At 38.4% G+C, this 25501-nt stretch overlaps 1 protein-coding gene across 5 annotated transcripts in view; it reads right to left on the minus strand.

Annotated features, from left to right (window-relative positions):
* The window catches only part of DYNC1I1 (dynein cytoplasmic 1 intermediate chain 1), a 319991-nt gene that overhangs the window by 252422 nt on the left and 42068 nt on the right, over positions 1–25501 (minus strand). For 3 of the 5 annotated variants that reach the window (XM_025379445.1, XM_025379443.1, XM_025379444.1), the window contains exon 5: positions 10823–10882. The exons of the other annotated variants lie outside the window; for them this stretch is intronic. In XM_025379445.1, coding sequence (XP_025235230.1) covers positions 10823–10882 — 60 coding nt within the window. The remainder of the gene's footprint in view (positions 1–10822; positions 10883–25501) is intronic. 5 annotated transcript variants of the gene reach the window in all.

Raw genomic sequence — 25501 nt, forward strand, 5'->3', positions numbered from 1 at the left:
AAAGAAAAAAAAATAAAAAAATAAAAAAAATAAAAAAAAAAAAGCTTTATTGTTCACACAAAGCCTGTTTGGTGGTCTCTTCACAGGGACGCACATGACAATAGCCCCACCCAGACCCTTGACTCTTGGGTTCCACCGGTCTGTCCTGGAGCCCCCACCCAGAAAACAGGCTCAGAGGTTGAGGACCATTTTCTACACCCTTACGATTGCATCTCCAACCAATCAGAAGCACCCATTCCTCTACCCTCCACCCACTAAACTATCCTTAAAACACCCTAGCCTCCAAATTTTGCAGGGGATTGATTTGAGTAGCAACTCTGTCTCCTACGTGGCATAGCAGGCCTTCATCAGTTAAATTCTTTATTGCAATGCCTTGGTCTCAGTGAACTGGTTTTGTCTGTGCAGCAGGCAGGAAGAGTCCATCGGGCAAGTACATTAACAGTGTCTCTCAAACACTGAAAATAAAATCTAAGTTCTTTCTTCTGTGAAGGAACAGCCAAATCCTTGCTCACAGCTTCACGGTTTTCCTTCATTCTCTTTCCTTCCTAATATTTTTAAAAACTCTATCAAGAGTTTGATATACAAATATGTAAAGGAAATATAGTCATGAGGCTTCTGAAGCCATTAAATATTCCATAAGGTATTAGGTTTAATAATTTGGAGTGGAGGGACACAAAATACCCTCATTGCTCACTGATATCTACTTAAAGTTGAGAATTTTTTCTTCTCTCCCAGCCCTGCTCTTCTTATGTTGTCCTCAGCCCATCTTCTGGAAGATAGGTAATCTTGTGGGAATATTTGCATTTATGTTCTCTTCATAATACACACCAAAAAACATTTTAAACATAATCCTTCCCTCAAATTTTCCCATTGCAGTTAGTTCCAAATTTCAATGACATATTTATTCACTTCCAAGCTATACAAGTTCTTTCTCTCCTGTGATCCTTTAGCTTACTCTTTTTATCCTGTTATTTCATCTTCCCCTTTCAGTATCTTCAATTCACCTAACCTATTATAATGGCTTAAGAAAGCAAAGCATTTTTGGTACTTCCATATGTATTTCCCTGGTAAAAAAGCAAAGCTGAGTTGCACTTATTTTCTCATTTTATTTACAATTTTCTTGAAGTTATTTTTTTTTTTCTGAAAGCCGTATCATCTCCCTTTTTTTCTCTCTGCTGCCATTTGCTTTGCTGATCACATAGTTAACATACAAACCGGAATCAAGTGACACAACATTTGTGTTTCTGGCTAAAATGGAGTAATAGAGATCAAATTTACCCAGAAACCTGAACTTTAAAAAAGGTAATGCTGAATAAAACAACTTACAGGCCACTAGAGATCAGGCAATGAGGAACAGTGATATATGAGGGAGGGACACAAGCAAGAGGAGCCCTACAACTGCCCCAGGTTACAGCATTGAGAGAGTTTCCAGGCCATGGTGCAGGCAGGAAACTCAGGTGAAATCCAGCAGACTTTCTAAGTTGTAGAGACAGAGTTCACAGTCCAGTGAGACCAGGCGGTTAGAATTCACAGGACAATACAGCAGACAGAAGAAATCAGCACAAAAGAAGACTCAGAAGGTTAACTTTGAGAATTCAGCTCAGCACTGATCAGTACATTTATGTGAAGAAACTACCTGAGGCCAATGAAAGAATGACCTGAAAACAATTACAGATAACAGTTCTGGGCATTTACACAGGAATAGGAATAGTTTCTGTTCACGCCAGCCAGACTGGAAAACCTTAAGATTTATGGGGCAATGTGTAGAACACATGTAAGAGATTTACTTCAGTAGCAGGAATTAGCCCTCAGCTGAGCACTGCTCCTGTCCCAACTAAAAAATCTGAAAAGCAAGACCTTAAAAGATAAAACTTGGTCAAAGTTAATTTACCATATCTCAGAACAAATCATAAGAAATTTATAGAAATTCAAGTATCTGAACCCTAAAAAAAAAATATTCACAATGTCTGATATAAATTTAAAAATTACCAAACATGCAGGAGGACTTCAGCAAAAAAACAGAATAGGAGGCTGAGAACTCTCACTCCACCCATAGAGCATCAAATAAATATATACATGAATCGATATCCTCTGAGAAAAATACAGAAACTAGTGGAGAGACTTCTGTATACTGGATGGCTGAGAAAATTCCCACTTCAGCACAGGTAAGAAAAGCTGAGACATATTCTCACTCTCACCATAAACCCTACCCTCAGCCCAGCACTATACAATTGTGGAGAACCTCCATCTCTTAGTTTCTCCCTGAGGAGTAAAGAGTTTGTACCACACATACAGTACCCCAACTCTTAAAACCACTAGCAGAGGAAATGACTCTTAACCTGCCTATCTTTGGAAGCTGATGAGGCCCAGCATTTATTAGACCCCTGGAATGGCAGAGAACAGAGGCAGCTTTAAACAGGCACTCAAGCGTTTCCCATGCTTCTCCCCACTGGCTTAGCACAGAGTGAGCAGGCAACAAAGCCCAGCTCCCAGCTTTTCCCTAGAAGGGGTCAAATTGCACATCAAAAGCCTTGACTTTTCCAGCTGCTGCCCAAGGGTCTGGCTTCTAACTAGCCTGTATCTGGAAGTCAACAGGGCAGGCAATTACTAGTCCCCAGGGAGTTTAAATGGGTATGTAGACACTTCCCACAGCTCCTTCCTCTAGTTCACTCTGGCAAAGAAATCAAACCTCTAGCTTCTCCCTGGAAGGAGTTGGACTACACAACAAATGACCTGATTTTTTTTCATCTGCTGCTTGGGAGTCTGGTTACTAACTCACCTAACCGGGGAGCTGATAGGGCCCAGTATTCACTGGTCACTTGGAGTCTCCAGAGAACAAAGCAGTGGTTTTGAATGGCCTTGCAGGCTCTTCCTATGACTCCTCCTGCCAGCTCATTTTACAAAATGCACAGCTCTCAGATTCTCCCTGGAAGGGGTCACACTATACATCTAGTACCTTGACTATTCCAGCTGCTACCCATGGATCTGGCTTCTGACTTGCCTGTTTCTTGGAGCTAACAGGGCAGGCAGTCACTAGTCACTGGAAGTTGAAGTGAATGTGAGGATACTTCCCATGGCTCCTCCCCACAAATCATTCCAGAAATAAAACCAAGCCTATAGTTTCTCCTTAGGAGAACTTAAACTACCCATCTAGACCCTCAACTTTTCTAGTCGCTACCAGAGGAACTGGCCTCTAACTTGTCTGCTCTGAGAGCTGAAGGGCCTACCATTTACTAGACCCCTAGAGATAACAGAGAGTAAAGCAATGATTTAAAACAGCCTGCAGTCTGATTGAGCATACAGGCATTTACCACAGTTCCTCTTCCTGCCTCAGTGCAGAGCAAGTGGGTGATAAACTCCAGTTCCCAGCTTCTTCCTAAGGAGAGATGCATTAAGGACAGCTGGAGATGCATAAGGAGAGCTGGAATAAATTGATGCATTAGAACATCTACCTAATACATCAATTATTCCAACTCCTACTCAAGAGACTGGCTCCAATCTTGCCAATCTTAGAACTCTTTTAGGGTTTAGCATACTCTTGTACCCTGGGCCCACTAAGGAAACAGACTGCAGTTTGGAAGCACAAAGGATTAGGAAGCATCCAGAATCTCTAGCTAGCCTAATGGATGAAGATGGTCTCTTACATGAGACCAGTCAGTGAAGACTAAGAGAGGTGGCTGTTTTATAAAATGTGCAGAAACTAACACAAAGAATCAAAGAAAATGAAAATATGTTCCAAATATAAGAACAAGATAAATCTTCAGAAACCTACCTTAATGAAATGGAGACATGTGATTTACCCAACAGAGAATTCAAAATGTTGATCGTGACGATGTTCACAATAGTTAGGAGAGAAATGCATGAACAATGTGAGAATCTTGACAAAGAGATAGAAAATATTTAAAAATACCAAATAGAAATAATAGACCTGAAGAATACAATAACTCAACTGAAAAATTCAATATGAGGTTTCAACAGCAAACTTGATTAAGCAGAAGAAAGGAGAAGTAAAGTAAAGTCAAAGACAGTTCACTGGAAATCCTCTAGTCAGAGGAGCAAAAAGGAAAAAAAAGAATAAAAAAGAGTGAAGATATATTAAGAGAATTACAGGGTAACTTCAAGTGGACCAATATATGCATTATGAAACTCACAGAAGGAGAACCAGAAAACTTATTCAAAGAAATAATGGGCCGGGCGCAGTGGCTCAAGCCTGTAATCCCAGCACTTTGGGAGGGTGAGACGGGCGGATCACGAGGTCAGGAGATCGAGACCATCCTGGCTAACACGGTGAAACCCCGTCTCTACTAAAAAATACAAAAAACTAGTCAGGCGACGTGGCGGGTGCCTGTAGTCCCAGCTACTCGGGAGGCTGAGGCAGGAGAATGGCGTAAACCTGGGAGGCGGAGCTTGCAGTGAGCTGAGCTCCGGCCACTGCACTCCAGTTTGGGCGACAAAGCAAGACTCCGTCTCAAAAAAAAAAAAAAAGAAATAATGGCTGAAAAATTCCCAAACCTGGGGAAGGAAATAAGACATCCAGATTCAGGAAGCCCGAAGAACACCAAGAACACTATATAAGAAAATCCCAAAGATGTCCAAACCAAGAACGTATTGTAAATAAATTGTCAAAAGTTAAAAGCAAAGAGAAGATTTTGAAAACAAGAAAATGGCTACTTGTTATCTACCTGAGAACCCTCATAAGACTATGAGCTGAATTTTCAGTAGAAATCATGCAGGCCAGAAGGGAGTGTGTGATATATTCAAAGTGCTGAAAGAGAAAAAAAACAACAACAACAACTGCCAATCAAGAATACAATACCAGGCAAACCTGTCCTTCAAAAATGAAGGGGATAATAAAGCCTTTCTCAGACAAACAAAAGCTAAGAGAGGTTACCATCACTAGTTCTGACATACAAAAAATGCTAAAGAGGCTGGGCACGGTGGCTCATGCCTTTAATCCCAGCACTTTGGGAGGCCGAGGTGGGCGCATCACGAGGTCAGGAGATTGAGACCATCCTGGCTAACACAGTGAAACCCCGTCTCTACTAAAAAAATGCAAAAAATTAGCCAGGTGTGGTGGCGGACGCCTGTAGTCCCAGCTACTTGGGAGGCTGAGGCAGGAGAATGGTGTGAACCTGGGAGGTGGAACTTGCAGTGAGCCGAGATCGCACCACTGCACTCCAGCCTGGGCGACTTAGCGAGACTCCATCTCAAAAAAAAAAAAAAAAAAAAAAAAAACCACTAAAGAAAATTCTTCAACTTGAAATGAAAGGATTCTAAACAGCAACACAAAAACAAAAGAAAGTATAAACTCTGTTGTTAAAGGTAAATATATAGACAAAACAGAAGTCTGTATTGCTATAAAGGTGGTGGGTAAACAGCTTTTGGTTCAAATATAAAAGTGAAAAGACAAATGAATTAAAAATGACTATAACTAAATTATGTAAATGGACACACATTCTAAACAGATATGAACTACAACACCAATAGCACATAATGTGGGGGGAAATGAGATAAAAATGTAGAGTTTTTATATGCAAGAGAAAATGCTATCAGCTTACTATAATAAATTTTATGTAAGTCCCATAATAACCACAAAGAAAATACCTATAGAAGCTACATAGAAGAAAAAGAGAAAGGAGGCTGGGTGCCGTGGTTCACATCTGTAATCCCAGCACTTTGGGAGGCCGAGGTGGGTGAGGTCAGGAGTTTCAGACTAGCCTGGCCAACAAGGTGAAACTGCATCTCTACTAAAAATACAAAAATTAGCCAGGTATGGTGGCACATGCCTATAGTCCCAGCTACTTGGGAGGCTGAGGCAGGAGAATTGCTTGAACCTGGGAGGTGGAGGTTGCAGTGAGCCAAGATCACACCACTGCACTCCAGCCTGGGTGATAGAGCAAGACTCTGTCTCAAAAAATAAAAAGAAAAAGAGAAAGGAAACAAAGCTTCTATTCAACATAATATTGGAAGTCTTAGCCAGATAAATTAGACAGAAAAAGAAATACAAGTCATCCAAATAAGAAAGAAGCAAAATGTTTTTTTTTGTAATGACATGAGCTTGTATGTAGAAAACTTTATGGACTCTACAAAAATTAATGCAAAAATTAATAGTGTTTCTCTACACCAACAATGAACTATCTGAAAAAGAAATCAAGAAAGCATTTCCACTCATAATAGCATCAGAAAGAATAAAATACTTAGATTTAACCAAGAATGTGAAAGATCTCTACATAAAAGAACTATAAAGCATTTATGAAAAAATTGAAGACACAGATAAATGAAAAGATATTGTATGTTCATGAATTAAAAAAAAATATTATTAAAATGTCCCTGCTTCCTAGAGCAGTCTACAGATTCAATGCAATTTTTTACCAAAATTCAAATACTTTTCACAGGAATAGAAAAAAAATCTTAAAATTCATATGGAACCCCAAAAGACCTTGAATAACCAAAGCAATCTTGAGAAAGGTATTCTCAAGAGGTATCACACTTCTTGATTTCAAATTATACTACAAAGCTATATTAATCAAAACAGTATGGAACTGTAACCAAAACAGGCATATAGGTCAGTGAGACAGAATGAAGATTCCAGAAATTAACCCACACATCCACAGTCAACTAATTTTCCACAACAGTGACAAGAATACAAAATGGAGAAATGATAGTCTCTTCAATTCACGGTGTTGGGAATACTAAATATCCATATTTGAAAGAATGAAATTGGATCTTTATTTTACATCACACACACACACACACACACACACACACAACTCAAAATGGATAAAAGATATAAATGTAAGACCTGCAACTATACAACTCCTAAAAGAAAACGTAAGAAATGAGATTTTTGACATTGGCCTTGGCAATGATTTTTTAGATATGACACTAAAGGTACAGGCAACAAAGGCAAAAGTAGACAAGCAGACTACAGCAAGCTAAAAAGCTTCTGCACAATAAGAAAACAACCACTACAATGATAAGGCAATGTACAGAATGGGAGATAATATTTTACTCCATATTACTGATAAGGGGTTAATACCCAAAATATATAAAGAACTGAAACAACTCAATAGCAAAATTACAAATTACCTGATATAAAAATGGACAGAGGCCCTAAATAAGACTTATCTCCAAAGAAGACATAAGATGACCAATATGTATATGAAACAGTGTTCAACATCACTAATTATCAGAGAAATGCAAATCAAAACTATAATGCGATATAATCATGATCCCTATTACTAAAAAGAAAAAATAAGAAGTATTGGCAAGGATATTGAGAAAACAACCTAGTACACTGTTGATAAGATTGTAAATTGGTATTGCCATTATGGAAAATAATATGGAAGTTCCTCAAAAAACTAAAACTAGAGCTACATATTATCTAACAGTCCCTCTTCTGGATATATATATATATACCTAAAGGAAATAAAATTAGTATCTCAAAGAGGTATCTGTCTCTGGCCTGGGAGGTTGCAGTGAGCCAAGATCATACCACTGCACTCCAGCCTAGGTGACAGAGTGAGACTCTGCCTCAAAATAAAACAAAACAAAAAACCTCCTCCACAATAATATTCCAAACCCAAATAATTTCACAGGTGAATTGTATTCTACCAAATATTAAAATAATCACTTAAAAATCAAAATTATGTTAACAAAAGCATGATCCATAAAAGAACAAATTTGTAAATTGTAATTAGTCAAAATTAAAATGGTTTGCTGGTTTGCTTTCTTAAAGACACTGTTAAGAAAATGAAAATGACAGGTCACAGACTGAGAGAAAATATTAACAAATTATAAACCCCATAAAGCATTTTATCCAGAACACAGGAAGAACTTTCAAAATCAATAATGAGAAAATAACCCAACTCAAAAACAATATATAAGACTAACAGATTTAAGCAGACATTTCATCAGAGAGGATACTCATATGGCAAATAAGCAACTAAGATACTCAACATTATTAGTCATTAGGAAAATGCAAATTAAAACCACAATGAAATACCACTATACTCCTTTAATAATAGTTAACAAATTAATAATTTCTTTTAAAAAGCGCAAACTAAGTGTTGTCAAGAATGTGGAAAAATTGAGGCTCTCATAAACTGCTGGTGGGAATGTATAATGGTAAAACCACTTTGAAAACAGTTTGACAATTTCTTAAAAAGTTAAATGTATATCTACTATATGATTCAACCATAAATACCTCTACTGGGAAGTATTTACCCAAAAGAAATGAAAGCATATGTGCATTAAAATATTTGTACATGAATGTTTATAGCAGTTCTATTTGTAATGGGCAAAAATTGTAAACAACCCAATGTATGTAAAAAATGACTGGATAAACAAACTGTGGTATATCCATACAATGAAATAAAAAGGATTGAGCTGTTTATATACACTTAACCTGAATGAATCTCAAAATAATCCTTCTGAATGAAGGCAGTCAGTCAAAGGAGTACCTCCTGGATGATTTCATTTATATGACAATCTAGGAAATGCAAACTAAGGTATAGTGACAGAAAGCAGATCAGATGTTTGGGGGATAGAGAAGAACAGGAAGAAGCAAGAGTTTAGATTACAAAGGGGCATGAGGAAACTCTTGGGGATGACTAACGTGTTCACTATCTTGATTGCGGTGATAATTTCATGGATGTGTATACATGTCAAAACCATCAATTTGAATAGTTTAAATATGTGTAGTTTATTTAAAGTCAGTTATACTTCAGTAAAGGCGTTAAATTAAGCGACAGAGCAAGCTATGGACTATGGTCATTCCCATGCCACAACTCAAGAAGGTGAAATAAAACTCTCTAGAAAAATCTAGAAATTTTTATTAAGGCAATATTTGAAATTGTAACATGGCTAAAATAATGCCATCTCTCAAATATTCTCTGAAAATGCCTTCAAACTCTCTAAGATAAGCCACTCACTCACAGGCAGATGGCATTTAACCTAACATGCAAATACTCCTTCAATATCCTTTTATACCTACAATAGGCATTGAAATTGATAGAACCTCAGAGATATATGCCCAGGAATCTCAGGAATTCAAAATGAATAATAAATAAATAAATGCCTAGTTTGGGATACATCGGTTTGTATTTAGAAAGTGAACAGAAAGTCTCCTGTCTTCTCTCTCCGACGCACTGGGTTCACTCTGAAGTATAATGCAGCAGGCCAGGTGGGGCCACAGATACGCTATCTCCCTAGAGTAAGTCACAAGTTTTAATCTGCATAGTCAACAGTGAGTTTTTGCTTGGAAAACAGATATAAATGGGAAAATTCCAAACTATTCCACATCAGCAAGTGCAATTTAACACTGCTGCAATCTGTCTAAAAATCTGTTAATTTAAGTGCATGGGGTAGTCTCTGCCAGTTCTCTCCCCCGCCTTTTTTTTTTTTTTTAACACAATGTAATTCTGAAGAACTGCATTCTGAAGTTCCCCTGAACTATAACTTACTGTATATTCTCTGCTTTATTTAAGCCATATCTCTTGGTTATTTAAACAATACAAATTGAAATATAACATAAATGAACTATACAACTAAATAGCCAAGAATTTAGTAAGGTTAAAAAAGAAATAGTGCATCGGTTACCTAAATGTTAGGATATTTCCTTGGCTTAGTATTGTCATGAATCAGCTAAGAATTTTTGTATACACAAAGGATCACAGGCAGATGGCATTTAACCTAACATGCAAATAGCCCTTCAACCTCTTTTTATACCTACAGTAGGCATTGAAACTGATAACACCTCAGAGATATATGCCCAGGAATCTCAGGAATTCAAAATGAATAATAAGTAAATAAATGCCTGGTTTGGGATATGTCAGTTTATATTCAGAAAGAAAAGATAATGGTTCCATAAAATGTGGTTATGAAACTTGCTATTCACTTAGAGATATCCAGTGCTCTGTCAGTAAGTGCTTAATAAATTGCTTGTAGGAAAGGAGGCAATTTCTGTGGTGTAAATACTTCCACCATGGTTGATTTCCAGCTGATTTAACTGAATGTGAAGCTCAGAAGAGAAATGCACAATCAGCTCTCCTGAGCTTGATGACCAGCTGATACAAGCACGCCACTAGAAATATCTCATGTGTGACTACGGCTAACTCCAATGCTACAATGGAAATAAACTGAGTTTCTAGGATATGTTTGTGTGTTTTATTCAACTCCAAGTCTTCATCTCTGAAGTTTTCTTTTAACTTGTGATAATAAATTTCCATCTGAAAAAAAATGATATGTAGGACATAGGAGACATAACTCAACATCAAGGATTTGAAATATCTTTAGATCAAGGTATTCAATTAATTTCCTTGTTTCTTTTTAAACAGGAATCTTTAACTGTTCAAACTTAATTCAAATTAAGTGCTTATTGTGAGTTCCCCAAAAACGGAAAAGAAAAGTAAACAAACAAGACACAATATTTTAATACTGGTCTTAGACAAAAGTTAACCTAAGGCAACTTGTTAGTAAAGGGCAGGATGGTTATGATAAAGTCAAACATCTCCCATTGCAGAACTTGTGTGCCCCACTTTTAAGTAGATGTGTGGGTTTATGTTTGATTTGTGTTTGGGGGAGTGTTGTTTTGCAATAATAGGAATTAATAAGGAGAAAGCAAAAGCCATCTTTTTGTGGTGTTTTCCACAAAGAGAGACTTTCTTCAAAGCTTTTTAAGGAAAACTAACAGAAGGAAATGAACTTATCAAACTAGAAGTTCAACAAAAGGGGAGAACACAAGAGTAACAGCAGCTCCAGCATTTCAACGCAACTGTAGCAAAGAAATAATAAAAGGAGTAACAAAAGAGCAGACATATACCCAAGTTCTGAGTCTGACTGCAGCTGGAGCACTGAGGGGTCTGTGTCCCACTGCAGGGTCCTAATTGTGCAGCACAAAGGAAAAAGAACACAGAGAATTAACAAAAGGGGAGGGCAACAAACCAAACCAAACTATGTCATTCATCAAGGCAAGAGCATATACAATACATACACAGAACATGTTCCCCCTCCATCCCCTCCATCCCCAGTGACTATCAAACAACAAGAGAAAGCGAGGAACCATCCTCTCCTGCAAACATCTGTTTAATATCGGGAGCTATGACTGCTTTCATGAAGGAAAGTTGACACCAAGTGTTCAAACTCCACACACACCCCCACCCTTTGTTTTGTTTCGTATTGAGGCTTCATTGATTTGAGCAAGTAACCCACTGCATGTATCTCTGACACCCCAAAGCCCATCCACATCTGGGAACTCCAAGCATCTTCTGTGTGGTGAAAAGAACTAAACGCATGGGTGCAAATGGGTCAGGGCAGGGGTATGACTGCAGGACTTGGTGAATAACTGGCTTCCTTGGATTAGATACTACAAATATAATGCATCAGATTTCGAGACTCGAGGGTATTTTTATGCTTGTTTATATATTGCACCCCAAGATGGTCACCAACAATATCATTCCTCTCTAAGATGTCAGGGATTGATTATATCTTATATTTTTTAAACATTGCATAAACAATAGCACAAAGTATCAATAGTTACCAAAGCATCCAATTTCCCTTGCTGTTTCTCCTTGAAAATAAGAGGGGATAAATGGCTCTTCTATAAACACAGCACATGCCAGGACCTTTCTCAGCCAGGCTCTTTAAATATCCTGCACAGAACTGGTTACAGGTGAATCAGGCATGAGGTTATCTCAGAGGCAACTAATGTACAGCACAAACTTTGGGATCAGGCATCTGTGATTCAAATCTTGCCTCTGTGACTTACCAGCTGTGTGACATTGAGCATGCTGTTTAGTAAGTTCTCAGCCGCTGCATCCCTTTGTTTACTCTGTGGCCTACAGAGCAGTAGCATCAGTATCTCTTTGGAGTTTGTTGGAAATGCAGAAACTCACATCCCACCCCAGACTTAGTGACTCCATATTACACTTTAACACGTTCCCCAGGTGATCCACAGGCACCCTAAATTTGAGAAGCCCTGCTCGGTTTCCTTGTCTGTCAATACTTACTGTAGCTTATATGATAACTTATGAACTGGCCTGCAGTGATCTTCCAAACTTCTCTCTAACCATTCATTCACTCACATTACGTCAACTCTGCATACTCCTTAATGTTCTTCCCTTAAACATCTGCATGGCTCATGACTTTGCTTCTTTCGTGTCTCGGCTCAAATGTCACCTCCTCAAAGAGGCTCCCCTGCTTCACTACCTGATCTCAAGTAGCACTTCCTTACCACCCTTCGTTTCCTTCCTTTCCCCTACTTTATTTCCTTCATAGCATTCATCTTTACCTACGATTTTCTTGTATATCACCTTATTTATTTTTGTTTGTTGTCTGACTTTGGACTTAAGCTTCATAATGGCAGGGGTGGCTACATCTCTAGAATATAGGGATATGCCTAGAACTGTATCTCACATATGTGCTTATGTAATATGATATTTATTGAATGAATGAATATTTTGCTGGTTTTCTACGAGGATTAAATGCAAGTATACCTATAAAGCACATAGTAACCATATGATAAACAGCAGCTGCTTTTACTACTGCCACAACAACTCTACCTACTCTTAAGGTTTCTTTGAGTCAATGCTTGACCTATTTGACAGATCGCACATTAACCCCTGCTGCAGAAGTAGCAGAATATGGATTCACAGCTTCCCTTCTATGCTCTGGCTGTGCTTTTTTTTTTTTTTTTTTTTACATAAAACCTCTGAAAGATTAAAACTGAAGTCCATTGAGACACTAACTGGCCTGTGTTTCCGAGACCAGTGCTTCTCAAATTTTAAAGCACATACAGATACCCGGGAATATTGCTAAAATGCAGAGTCTGACTTAGTAGGTGTGGGGGTGGCCTGAGACTCTGCATTTCAAACAAGCACCAGGAGATACAAATGTTGCTGCTCTGTGGAACACACTTTGAGCAACAATGACTTGACTTAGATAAGTGGTTCTCAAACTTTCATGCTCATCAGAATGACCTGGAGGGCTTTAATAAGCTGATACGCAACCCTAGAAATTCTGATTCAGTAGATCTGGAGTGGGGCCCTAGAATTTGTAGTTCTAACAAGTTTCCAGGTGATGTTTACAGGGCTAACCATGGGACCACCTTTGGAGAATGACAGAGCTAGACTATTGCTTTCAGTAGTCAGCATGCAGAAAGCATCACTGATGCTCAAATACATCAGCATCTAAACTTCTGATTTGCTCAAGCCTGGCCTCAGACCCAGGACACCCCTAGACCAATTAAGCCAGAATGTCTGGGGTGGGACCCAGGCATCTGTAGTTTTTTAAAGCTTTCCAGGTGATTCTAACGTGCAGCTAGGGGTGAGAACCCATGCTCTGAATTCATTCTCTGCTGAAGAAAATTAGCCCTTCTTGCTTCTGGGCACTGATTCTTTAATCTCAGTTCAAATTGTGAAAGTAATGGAATATGTTAACATAATTCATACTTGCTGTTCACATATGTCTGGGGGTCAAATTTAAGAGCATTTCTTCTGCTGTAGACAAAAGAGCAGACTCTGGCTCTTGCTGGTTGTAAGAAGCTTTCCTTGCAAGGAGTGGGATGAGCTATGTGACCTCCATTTTCCTTGAGGTTTCTGATGGGCTGATCTTTGGTGACATTTTCCACTTCTCCCAGCAGCTCCCCAATGGTCTGGCTCTTCTGATACTTATTGGACAGATCACCTGAACTCACTATACCCTTAAGAAGTATAAATAGTGATTCTATCAGAATCATCCACTTAAAAAGTCCACAGATTAGTACTGGGGAGTTTGAATTTACTCGGCCAGAAAAACAAAGGTAGGAATGTGACACTACAACAGCCTTGCCTCCTGGCACACCTATGTTATTCAGGAACAGAAATCATAGTTATCGTCAGTAACAAGCTGTGTGGGGTAAGGGGTGAAGCCAAGGATGCTATCAAATGTGCCAGTTGTATTATCTTTTCATTTTTCCCATTATTATCTGTGGGGTGGTTCCTCTCAAGAATATGTAAATATGCAAATTTTTTGAAAGGAACTTAAGGTCAATATGCAAAATGGGCAAAGGTTGTTTGTGTTTCCAGGAATAGCCTAGAAATATGTATTATACATTTGCGGAATTCCTTCTGTGTAAACCATGGAGGACAGCTTCCCTGCAGATGGCAGCATTTTAGAGAAGACCATGCCTGGCCCCGGGTGGGAGGTCTGTGTCCTGGATATGGCTTCACTGTGTCATCAGGCAAATCTCCTTTTGTTCCCAGCAAATGAGGGTGCAGGCATCGAGGCCCTTTAACATTCTTCTCTGTCTGATATTTTAAAATCTAGGATGATTATTCAACTGCCTTTTAACTTTCTCTTCTCCAGTTAGAATAATTTATTTAACCAATGGGGCAGAGATCTTATTTTCCAGCCATTTTATCAAGTAATTGTATCCCTGAAAACAAAATGATGGTGATATAGAAATCACCCTGTATACTACAATAGTTCTATTTTTTATTCATTTCTGGAATGGCTGAATCAATGCATGCAGAGGAGAAAAGATTTTGATAGGAACATTCATTCGCTTATTCAAAAAACATCTATTAAGAACATAAAATACAAAATACTGTAACAGAGGGTTGAAAAAATGTTCAAGGAACTTAGAGTTATTATGAGGAGATAAAACATATACAAATAGGCCTGGCGCAGTAGCTCACGCCTGTAAGCCCCGCACTTTGGGAGGCCGAGGCAGGCAGATTGCTCAAGTCCAGGAGTTCAAGACCAGCCTGGGTGACAGGGCGAAACCCTGCATCTTCAAAAAATACAGAAATTAGCCAGGTATGGTGGTGCTCGCTTGTGTTCACAGCTACTCAGAAGGCTGAGGTGGGAGGATAGCTTGAGCCTAGGAAGCAGAGGCCGCAGTGAGCTGAGATCATGCCACTGCACTCCGGCCTGGGTGACAGAGTAAGACCCTGTCTCAAAAAAAAAAAAAAAAAAAAAAAAGCGAAAACATATATATATAGTTTAGTAGAACAAGACTGAAGGCAAAACTTGCCATATTCTATTTGACCTGGTCTTGGAGGAGGGGGAAGCCAGATGTCCAGCAGTATCTTTGGGACTAGAGTAGGTGATGTTGAATGTTTAACTACAACAGCTTCCCCTACCCTGCAGTACCACATGTATGCTGAGGGACATGGAACTTGCACTTAAGAATTTTACATTTTGGTAAAAGAAATGAGACATATGAATATTTATGCCTAATAATATACCGCTAACATCTACAAGGAAGAAAGTAGCTCTCATCACTTGCTCAGAGACTGGCACAGTTTAAAGTTTGAATAAATATGAGCTGAAAATATTAATAAATGCCATAAGAAAGACAGATTAAGAACAGTGATCGTTATAATTTCCCTTCACTTAGTGTTTGCTGCGTGCCAGCCAGCCAGGCATTTAACTGCACTTTCATCATCCTTTGGAAGTCACAGCAGGGAGACACACTTCCACTGAAAAGATTAGAGATTCCATTTGACCTGGTCTTGGAGGAGGGGGTAGGATCTGGGCTTAAATTCATTTTCCTCAGTGCTTAGTTTACTGGACTTAGGTGGCTGAGTTAGTCCACTAGGTCTTATAAGATTGCTATATTTTAGATGCCAACTTAGCAATTTGTTGTGAGAACAATAATAACCAGGCAGACAAATATATAAGCCTGACAAAGTCTTCTCTCCTTGAAGCCCAGCTTCCTGGGAAGCCAGATGTCCAGCAGTATCTTTGGGACTAGAGTAGGTGATGCTGAATGTTTAACTACCACAGCTTCCCCTGCCCTACCCCACCATGACCTCATCTCTCCCCAAGACCAGACATCATCCTCACTGCTACCCAAGTCTCCCCTTTCTGGAATTCCTGGGATGACCAACCTAGCCCTTGTTGTTTGATACAATCTTTCTTTAACTCTACCAATTAAATTTCTGTCTAGTATTCCCCGCTGGGGAACCATCCTGGTGTTGTTTGTTTGCTTATTTTTATGAGTTGCATTCGGCTGCTCTGATTAGTTTCAACTGATTTCTTAGGTTAACTTTCTGAGGGTCTGTGTAAGTGGGATCTCTGATCTCTGTTTCATAGGAGCCCTGTTACGTGTTCAGAGGCCACTGTTACGGTTCCATGGTCCCAGGGTTGGATTGGGTGTTTTGGACATGCCAATTAAGGTCACATTTCCTAACTTCGTTTCAAAATACAGAAGCTTCCCAACATGGAAAATAATCACTCACTTATTTAACCTTGAACATATCAAAAACATTGTAGCCTCTGGCATCTTATCCAAAAATGCCTACCATGTAGTGGTTAATTTATAATTTGTGGGTCAATTTGTTTTTCAATATTTTTTAAAAAGAATAGACAAATATCAAAATTCTTCAAACTAGCAGTAACCTACAAAGAGACAAGCAGAATTTCGTATTTTAAGCCTTGTACCAATTCATTACTTTCTAATTTCTTATAAGATTCCCCTTTCATTGGCTCAATTTTATTTGCTCAGCTTCAGTTTATGAGACAGAAGTGAAAATTTTAAAAAGTCCTTGGCCATCTGTTGAAAGTGTAACTTAGGAGTGAAAGACATAATGTCTGTGTTGCATAGACCTTGCACTCTGATGAGTGGTTAATTTCTTCCTGTTCAGCTTTTACCAACAAGCAAGTTCGTGGTTTCCATTCTTCTTTCCATCTTTATTAGACCTCAGAGCAGAAAGCCTTAGAATTATTTCTTAAAGAGTGTTTTTGTTCTTACCTTTTCTAGTCTTTGGCTATAAGAAAGAGATGTTCAATTAATATTTGGAAGGCAGTATTTAACAAATCTCTCATTTATAACGCTGACACTCAGTGTGGCTAAGGCACTCTCATACACTGTTGGCAGCATTTAAATTAGTAAAGTTCTTTGGGAAGTAATATGCCAATATGTGGCAGGAACCATAAAAAATAGAATTACTCCTGTACTAGTTTTGCTCCCAGGAACTCAGCCTATGAAAATAAAACAGCATTAATAATAATAACAAAAAATGATAATGATGACGACAACCACCTCCAAATCATCAAATCCCATGGTCAGTTCTTGTTCCTTAACTTTGCTCTCTCTCATTTTGGTCACTATTGGCTCCTTCTTGGCATAGTCTTTAGTCTTTTTTTAGTTTTCTTGGCCCTGAAAATCTTATTTCTTTTCCTCCCTCTCTCACTGTGTTTTTGGCAGTACCCTTGCTCTTTCCATTCCAATAAAGACAGGCATTCTCCAACCAGGATTCTGTCTTCTCCTCTCACCTCTCTGTACTCTAACCCCAGGCAATCACATAGATGACCATATATCTTCTGCAAAATAACCCCAAAGTCCTCATTACCATTGAGCTCTTCTCTGAGTATGCATATTTGAGAGCTGTAACTATACAGCAACATTTCCTTAGATTCAAATTAAATCTGTCAATTTACTTGTTCTTTAGAAGTAAGAAGAATCTTTATATTCCTTGAAGGTCTAGTATAGTATCTGATAGACGATAAATTCTCAATTGTTTACTGAATGACTTGATGAATGAATGAACAAATGAATATTCTTTACCTGGATTTTCTGTAGATGACCGTGACGTGTGAGGGCAAGTTGATTCCAAAAGAAACAGTTTTTACTTTTTTATTAAAAAATGAAATAATAAATCAGGGCATGTCTGCCTAACTCCCTTAATATCCATCAAAGCACTTAGGGAAAACTTAGTCTTACTCAGTGTGATGTCACTACATGGTCACAGGAGAGTTTTCAGATTCACTTCCATACTGAAGAAGGAAAGCATATCTTATCTAATAAAAATGGTGACTACTGGCCGGGCATGATGGCTCATGCCTATAATCCCAGCACTTTGGGAGGCTGAGGCAGGATGATCACTTGAGACCAGGAGTTCATGACCAGTTTGGGCAACATAGCGAGACCCTGTCTCTATGTACATTATTATTTTTTAAATGCTCAACATATTGCTGATTTGTGGTAAAAAACAAAAGCAGTCCAGCCATCTTCTCTTAGTAACTTTAATTAGTCCCTGAAGCAACTGCACTGGAACTCAAATTTTCATGTTCTTTCTTTTCTCTCTAAGATGGAGAGAAAGCTCAAAGCCAGAATACAGAGCTTTCCTGAGTCCCACAGTTTCTCTGAACTCTTGTTCCACATGTCTTCTCTGTCAAACAAATCACTAGTGACTAATCAGTCAGTGAAAACAGTTTGGGATTATGTAAGCATAGTACCAAACAGAAAATATCTAGTCAATGCCATCGCTAAATATCTAATTTTTAAAATGCCGTTTCCAAAAGTAATACATGAAATAATAAGGACATTTTAAAATCCATCATATCACTCAATCTGTCACATTCATTAAAGTGATGTTAATTAAGAAAGGATGGAATTTAAATAATGAGTAAATGTTTTACTTCCTGACCTCAATTTTTTCCTTACTTAGGACAGGCAATGATGATCAAGATTTTCTGATGTCAGAAATAAAAGTGGAACAGTGAAATACATACTTACATCAGGCTCTTTTTAAAAAGCATTTTTCTTAATTTATGGTGGGAGAATTTTCCATCTGTTGTCTAACACCTGAGCCCTAACATGGAGCTCCAAAGCGAGCCACGCTAAGCCACATGGGAAGTCCATCTGAGCTGGATTCAATAAGAAATGTAGGACTTCCCATCATAGAACAAGAGCATGTTTTCCCAAAATCTTACACAGAAGTCCTGCTGTCAAGCAAGCAGTTTCTCTAGAAGAAAGCTCAGCTACCCCTTCCTAAAATAGATGCTTACTGTGTTACTATAACCATATGGGTACATACAGTACACTTTGCCTGAAGATAATGACATATAAAAATTTGAACTTATTGTGCTGCATAAAGGAAAACCCTATAGTGTAAATCTTACTTTAATTTACAAAGAGACTGACTTTTAACCAACCTTGAATTAGCGACTTCAGTCTCCCCAAAGTCCAATTAGCTGGTAGTATCCTGTCAATCTCTCTTTATATAGTGATACTTCAAAATTTTTTTGTATAAGCAAAATTTTAATAGTCTTATTAAATTTTCCCCATAGTCTTGAATTATTTATTATGTTTTTCACCTTTACTAATACTTCCTTTATGCCTTCCCTTTAGCCTTCGATTTATCAGAGCATCTTGGAAGATGATGCTGGTTTTACCCAAATGGGTCAAGAGTGGCTTATGTAGTTCCAAAGAATTCTGCAGAATCCAACTGTGGATAAAGGTGAAGGTCCTAAGGATTTCCTTTGAGTACTATGCCCACGTGGCCCCAGAACACATTTTTCTTTCCTGAAGTCACTAAAAAAAAAAAAAAAAGGGGGTACCTACATGCAGACAGGACAAGTTGCCCACAACAAATTATTGTAGCCCAAAAACAAGTATCTAAATTTTACCAAAGCTTTCTGTCAATAAGAAACTGAATAGTAATTATATGCAGGTCCAGTATTCAAGCTGAAGAGAGAACACTGAAGAAATCTGTCCCTTTGTCCCTTCTAATCTGAAATACACATGCAGCTGAAAGCCTAAGTGACTTTTAATCCATTCCCTTTGTACCATCATTCTCATGTGGCGTGCTTTAGAAGACATTTCTCCTTCTGACGCATTTGTGGTACCCTTGGCAGGGGCCTCACCTCCCTAGAGAAAAATCTACGAATATTAGGGTTTTGGGTTAAGAAATGCTGCTAATTGTGAGCACAGGCATCAATTTTAAATACTTCGGGATTTTATTGGGGTCAATTGGGGAAATGTGAAGATAGTGTAGATACTAGATAAGGTAAAAATACATTGAAATATAAAAATACAGATACTTGATTGGAAAAGCAGGTTCAACAGTTTTCACAGTAAGATGTCACTTATCATTATACATGATGACATACATATTATATAAAAGAATAAGCACTAAGGTGCTAAGAGTGCTGATCTCTGGTGGTGGAAACATGATGTTTTTATTTTGTTATTTTTGCTCATTTATATTTTCTAGTTGTACAAAATACACAGGTGTTGTTTCCATAATAGTAAGAGATTTTTAGGTTGGGCAGAATGGGTCCTGCCTGTAATCTCAGCACTTTGGGAGGGAGAGGCAGGATGATCCCACCACTTTAGGATGGAGACGGAAGAGAATCACTTGAGGCCAGAAGTTCAAGACCAGCCTGGGAAATATAGCAAGACCTTGTTTCTACAAAAAAAAAATTTAAAAAAAAATTAAATTAGCTGGGTGTGGTGGTATGCACCTGTTCTCCTAGTTATGCAGGAAGCTATAGGGGGAGAATAGCTTGATCCCAGGAATTCGAGGCTTCAGTGAGCTAAGATTGTGCCACCACTCGTGGCTGGGTGACAGACTTTGTCTTTAAAAAAAAAAAAAAAGATTTAAAAAATAAAATGTTGGAGGAAGGCTTGAATGTCTTGATTGATTGAAAAGTAGAACTTGCTGGGCGCAGTGGCTCACGCCTGTAATCCCAGCACTTTGGGAGGCCGAGATGGGTGGATCACAAGGTCAGGAGATCGAGACCATCCTGGCTAACACGGTGAAACCCCGTCTCTACTAAAAAAATACAAAAAATTAGCCGGGCGAGGTGGCGGGCGCCCGTAGTCCCAGTTACTCGGGAGGCTGAGGCAGGAGAATGGCGTGAACCCGGGAGGCGGAGCTTGCAGTGAGCTGAGATCCGGCCACTGCACTCCAGCCTGGGTGACAGAGCGAGACTCAGTCTCAAAAAAAAAAAAAAAGAAAAAATTAAAGTAGAACTTAATGATGGTGTTAAGACCAAAGATGGTAAAAAAAAAAAAAAAAAAAAAAAGACAAAAATTAATTATTTTACTACCCTCCATGGCACTTCTCATCAAAGACAAACATCAGAAACCTCCCCTTCAGACTATTTTATTAAGGATGTTATGCAATGGGTGTTATTATTGTGACAGGAGATTGCACAGTATGTTATCATGGTGCGAGATTTTTTTTTTTTTTGAGACGGAGTCTCGCTGTGTCTCCCAGGCTGGAGTGCAGTGGCACGATCTCGGCTCACTGCAAGCTCCACTTCCCAGGTTCACCCCATTCTCCTGCCTCAGCCTCCTGAGTAGCTGGGACTACAGGTGCCTGCCACCACGCCCAGCTAATTTTTTGTATTTTTAGTAGAGACAGGGTTTCACTGTGTTAGCCAGGATGGTCTCAATCTCCTGACCTCATGATCCACCTGCCTCAGCCTCCCAAAGTGCTGGGATTACAGGTGTGAGCCACCACGCCTGGCCGAGAGATGTTTTAACTTTGAAAACATTTTCAAAGCTTCCTTCCATTTGGGACAGGTTTTAGCCTATACCGTGGTGTCCAGCTGAACTTTATGAGGTCAGTATACTTTCCTAGATTTTTGCAGGCCAGTACACCTTCTAGTTCACCTCTGTCATTGAGAACCCTAAGGAATTACAACTAAACATGAGAAAATTCCTAGTGCAAAGTCCCCTGTGAGCCATCCATGTGAATGAGAAGAATAAATGTTGGCGGAATGATTTTCACTTAGATCAATTCACTCTGGTTGTTATCTGAAGGTTAGTGAGTAAGGAGTGGGCAACCCAGAATGTGGTCTATAGGGACAAAAATTGCAATCTGTCCTTTGCCTTGTCATGTTTAATAATTTTATATAATTACTTTGGATAAAGATACAGGCAATGCTTATTAAAATTGAAAATGACACCAACATGTTCTACGAGAGGATCTAAAAAGATTTTTCCCCATTGGAAAAATGGCTAAATTAAAATGTGAAAAAATTATAATAATTGGTAAAACTCACATATAGTTAGTATACACCAGCCTCCTTTCTGAGTACTTTATAGAGTATTACTTTGTATAATCCTCACATAACCTTATGGAGTAGGTTGTGTATCACTCATATCAACTACTGTTAGAGATTATGTAGCATAGTATACATTGCGGAAACTTGAATCAACCTGCCTAGGTAAAAACCTAGCACTGTAGCAAACCAACACTCTGTATGAACTTGAGAAAATTACTTATTCTCTCTGCGCATCTCAGTGTCCTCATCGGTAACAAGTAGAAATTTTTTTTTTTTTTTTTTTTTTGAGACAGAGTGTTGCTCTGCTGCTGAGGCTGGAGTGCAGTGGCGCGATCTCGGCTCACTGCAAGCTCCACCTCCCGGGTTCATGCCATTCTCCTGCCTCAGCCTCCCAAGTAGCTGGGACTACAGGCACCCACCACCATGCCTGGCTAATTTTTTGTATTTTTAGTAGAGATGGAGTTTCACCATGTTAGCCAGGATGGTCTCGATCTCCTGACCTCATGATCCGCCTGCCTCGGCCTCCTAAAGTGCTGGGATTTTAGGCGTGAATCACCACACCTGGCTGCCAAACTTTTTTTTCTTTTTTTTTAAATCTTGGATGCTATGTTGCCCAGGCTTTTCTTGGACTCCCAGCCTCAAGCAATCCTCCTGCTCAGACTCCCAAGTTGCTGGTTCTGAGCTACCACACCTCACTCAACAAACATTTATCAAATACCTACTACAGGGGTATCACTTAGTCCCTTCTTTCAAGGAATTCACCACTTTCTGAGGATGAGCGACATGTTCAACTAAACAAAAGCCGTTCTTCAGGGCTATAAAGTGCTAATGCTTCACTCTTATGTATAAAAAGTGTAAGCTGTTTCAGATAAATATTCTTTACCATATTGAGAAAATATTTTGTATTACTAGTTTACTACATTTTAAAATACAGGAATAAGTGTTTAAATGTCTTAAGTATAATTTAAGTACATATTGCAATGATTATTTTTCCTTCTTTGACCTTTTTGTATGCTAAATTATATAGTAAGACATTTTACTATACTAAAATAACCTTGCATTTTTGAAACAATACTAATTAACCATAGCATAGTATCCTCTTAATATGTTGGATTCCAGTTGCTTACAGTATATCAAAGATTTTTTTCATTTATGTTTATAAGTAAAACTAACCCTTCAAACTAACCTTTTCTACAAGCTTTTAAAATCCAAGAGCTTGTTGCTTGCCAATATAATTAACTAGCAATGATTAATTGATTCTACCAAAACTGATCAGGAGATAGAAGATAAAACCACAAATATGTTGTAAATGAGAAATGGGATATAACGATGGAAGCATAAATTGCAAAACAAATTGTGACACTTTAAGTGAAATTTTAAAATTAAATCATTAGCATAACTGAAAACTTACATATTTCTACTCTCTACCCATTTTTTAAAATTTTCTCAACTGCTCTTAAAAATCAGTAAGAGGTGGCTGAGTGCAGTGGCTCTCGCCTATAATCCCAGCACTTTGAGAGGCCAAAGCAAAAGGATTGCTTAAGGCCAGGAATTCCAGACCAGCCTGGGCAACATAGCAAGACTCCATCTCTACAAAAAGTAAAAATAAAAATTAGCTGTGCATGGCGGTGTACGGCTGTAGTCCCAGCTACTCAGGAGGCCGAGGCAGGAGGATTGCTTGAGCCCAGGAGTTTGAGGTTACAGTGAGCTATAATTGCACCACTGTACTCCAACCTGGGCAATGGAGCAAGCTACTTGGGAGGCTGAGGCAGGAGAATGGCAGGAACCCGGGAGGCGGAGCTTGCAGTGAGCCGAGATCGCACCACTGCACTCCAGCCAGGGGGACAGAGCAAGACTCCGTCTCAAAAAAAAAAAAAATTCAGTAAGAGGGATTTTTGTTATACTTTTTTAAAAGCACTATCTTAACTTCTTCTCTATAATAAAGTACATTGAGTATGCCAATTTGCAGATTAACTAGTTACAAGGATTATAAGAAATGTTTGCTAATTTTGGCTTTCTAAAGAAAATTTTAGCTTTGGTTTGAAATTTTGGCAAATGAATGAGAGAATTTATATGTGCCTTTAGCTATGGCCAGATGTGTTAATTTAATTCTTGTTATCTTCTGAAAGATTTTCCATTTTTTGAAGAGTTCAAATTCCACACAAATAGGCAAATTTATGAGCATAGAGTTATATTCTTAAGAATTAGAGAACTATTTTCCCAGTCTCCTGTTTTATGAAGTGTTAAAGTTAATATAAATTGATTTCAAAGATGTGTCTTCTACATAAAAAGACATTCAAAGTGGAATTTTAAAAAACTGAAATATAACATTCTCCTGCAATTTAACCTCATATTTATTTTATTAAAGAAAAAACATAAATTTGTGTGGAATTTTCCTAAGTTCAAAACAAGGGCAGAATTTACTAAGCCATTCGTAATGTGTTCTCCTAAAGCAAACTTTGTGCTTAGTTTTTCTGAAAGCTATCATGTTTCAATGCAAATTTTCTTGCATTTCTATGAAACCTGCACTTTGCAAGAGATTTATTTATTGACTTCTAGTTAATCTTGCAAGAACTTTCCTATAAAAAATTGAAGGTACTGTTGTGTTGGGTAGGAGTAGGCTGCACCTCTTCCAAAGTGATTCACAAAGTTTAAAAAAAAAATCACTTAAGATGGAGAAAGAAATAAAGAATAAATTTCTCTGAGAAGAAATAATTGCTGTTGTCCCCAGAGTACTAACAGCATAGGTCAGCTTTCTTCAGAAAGTTTTCAAAAGGGCTCCTCAAATGTGAAGTCAGTAATAGAATTGAATGCTGCCAACTGCACCCTTGAAGCTAAGCAGTAATGACACGCACCATCATGATACAGAAATGGTCAAATACATTAACTTAATGATGGACCAATGGACGCCCCCTCCCCCAAGAAATGTGATTATATTGTGCCAGCTCTTGAATAAATGTTAGATCTTACACAACTGTGTTGCTCTTACTTTGTTCCCCCTCAAAGACCTTTTGAAGTGTTCAAAGCAAAAGATGAGAGAAGACGTGTGCTGCCCCAAATCACAAAAGCGATTTGCTAAAATAAACCAGCTTCGTGCCCTCAAAAACCTCTCCTTTTTTTTTTTTTAATTGAAAGCAGTGTCCACTGGTCTCCAAAGGGCCTATGAAAACAAAATATTCAAGTCTGAAGGACACCAACAGGCAGAAATAGGCAAGGTAATTCCAGTCTCACATATTGGTTTCAAAAGCAAAGAACCCTGCAGCTCAGGTCAATGCTAGATTATGTTCATGTCCAGATTTTCAGCTACCAAATTAACTATGCCTGTATAGAAATAGTGCACTTTCAGAAGAAAATGCTTATGCTAATGCCTTAGGTGGAAAGAGAAAAATGCAAAATTTTATATCTTTGCCCCAATAATACATATGGAGGCAAGAAATGCACACAGACAAGGACTGGAAAGGTACATAGACAAGCCAAAAGGACGACTTCTTAGAACAGCAGTGCTGTGGATGATTGTTTCTTCTTTTCTTTAAAAACTTGATTAAAGTATTTTATGATTTTTTTTAATTAAGAGTCAAAGCTAGAGTTCATAAATTGCCAGGCCACAGGTCAAATCTGGCCCATAACTACTTGGAACAAAAGTCATTAACATTTAACATTTAGGAGATTATCACCTGAATATCTGGATCTGTAGCTTCTCAGAAAAAATTGGAAAATG

The sequence above is a fragment of the Theropithecus gelada genome, chromosome 3 (assembly GCF_003255815.1).
Source record: "Theropithecus gelada isolate Dixy chromosome 3, Tgel_1.0, whole genome shotgun sequence".
Lineage (NCBI taxonomy): Eukaryota > Metazoa > Chordata > Mammalia > Primates > Cercopithecidae > Theropithecus > Theropithecus gelada.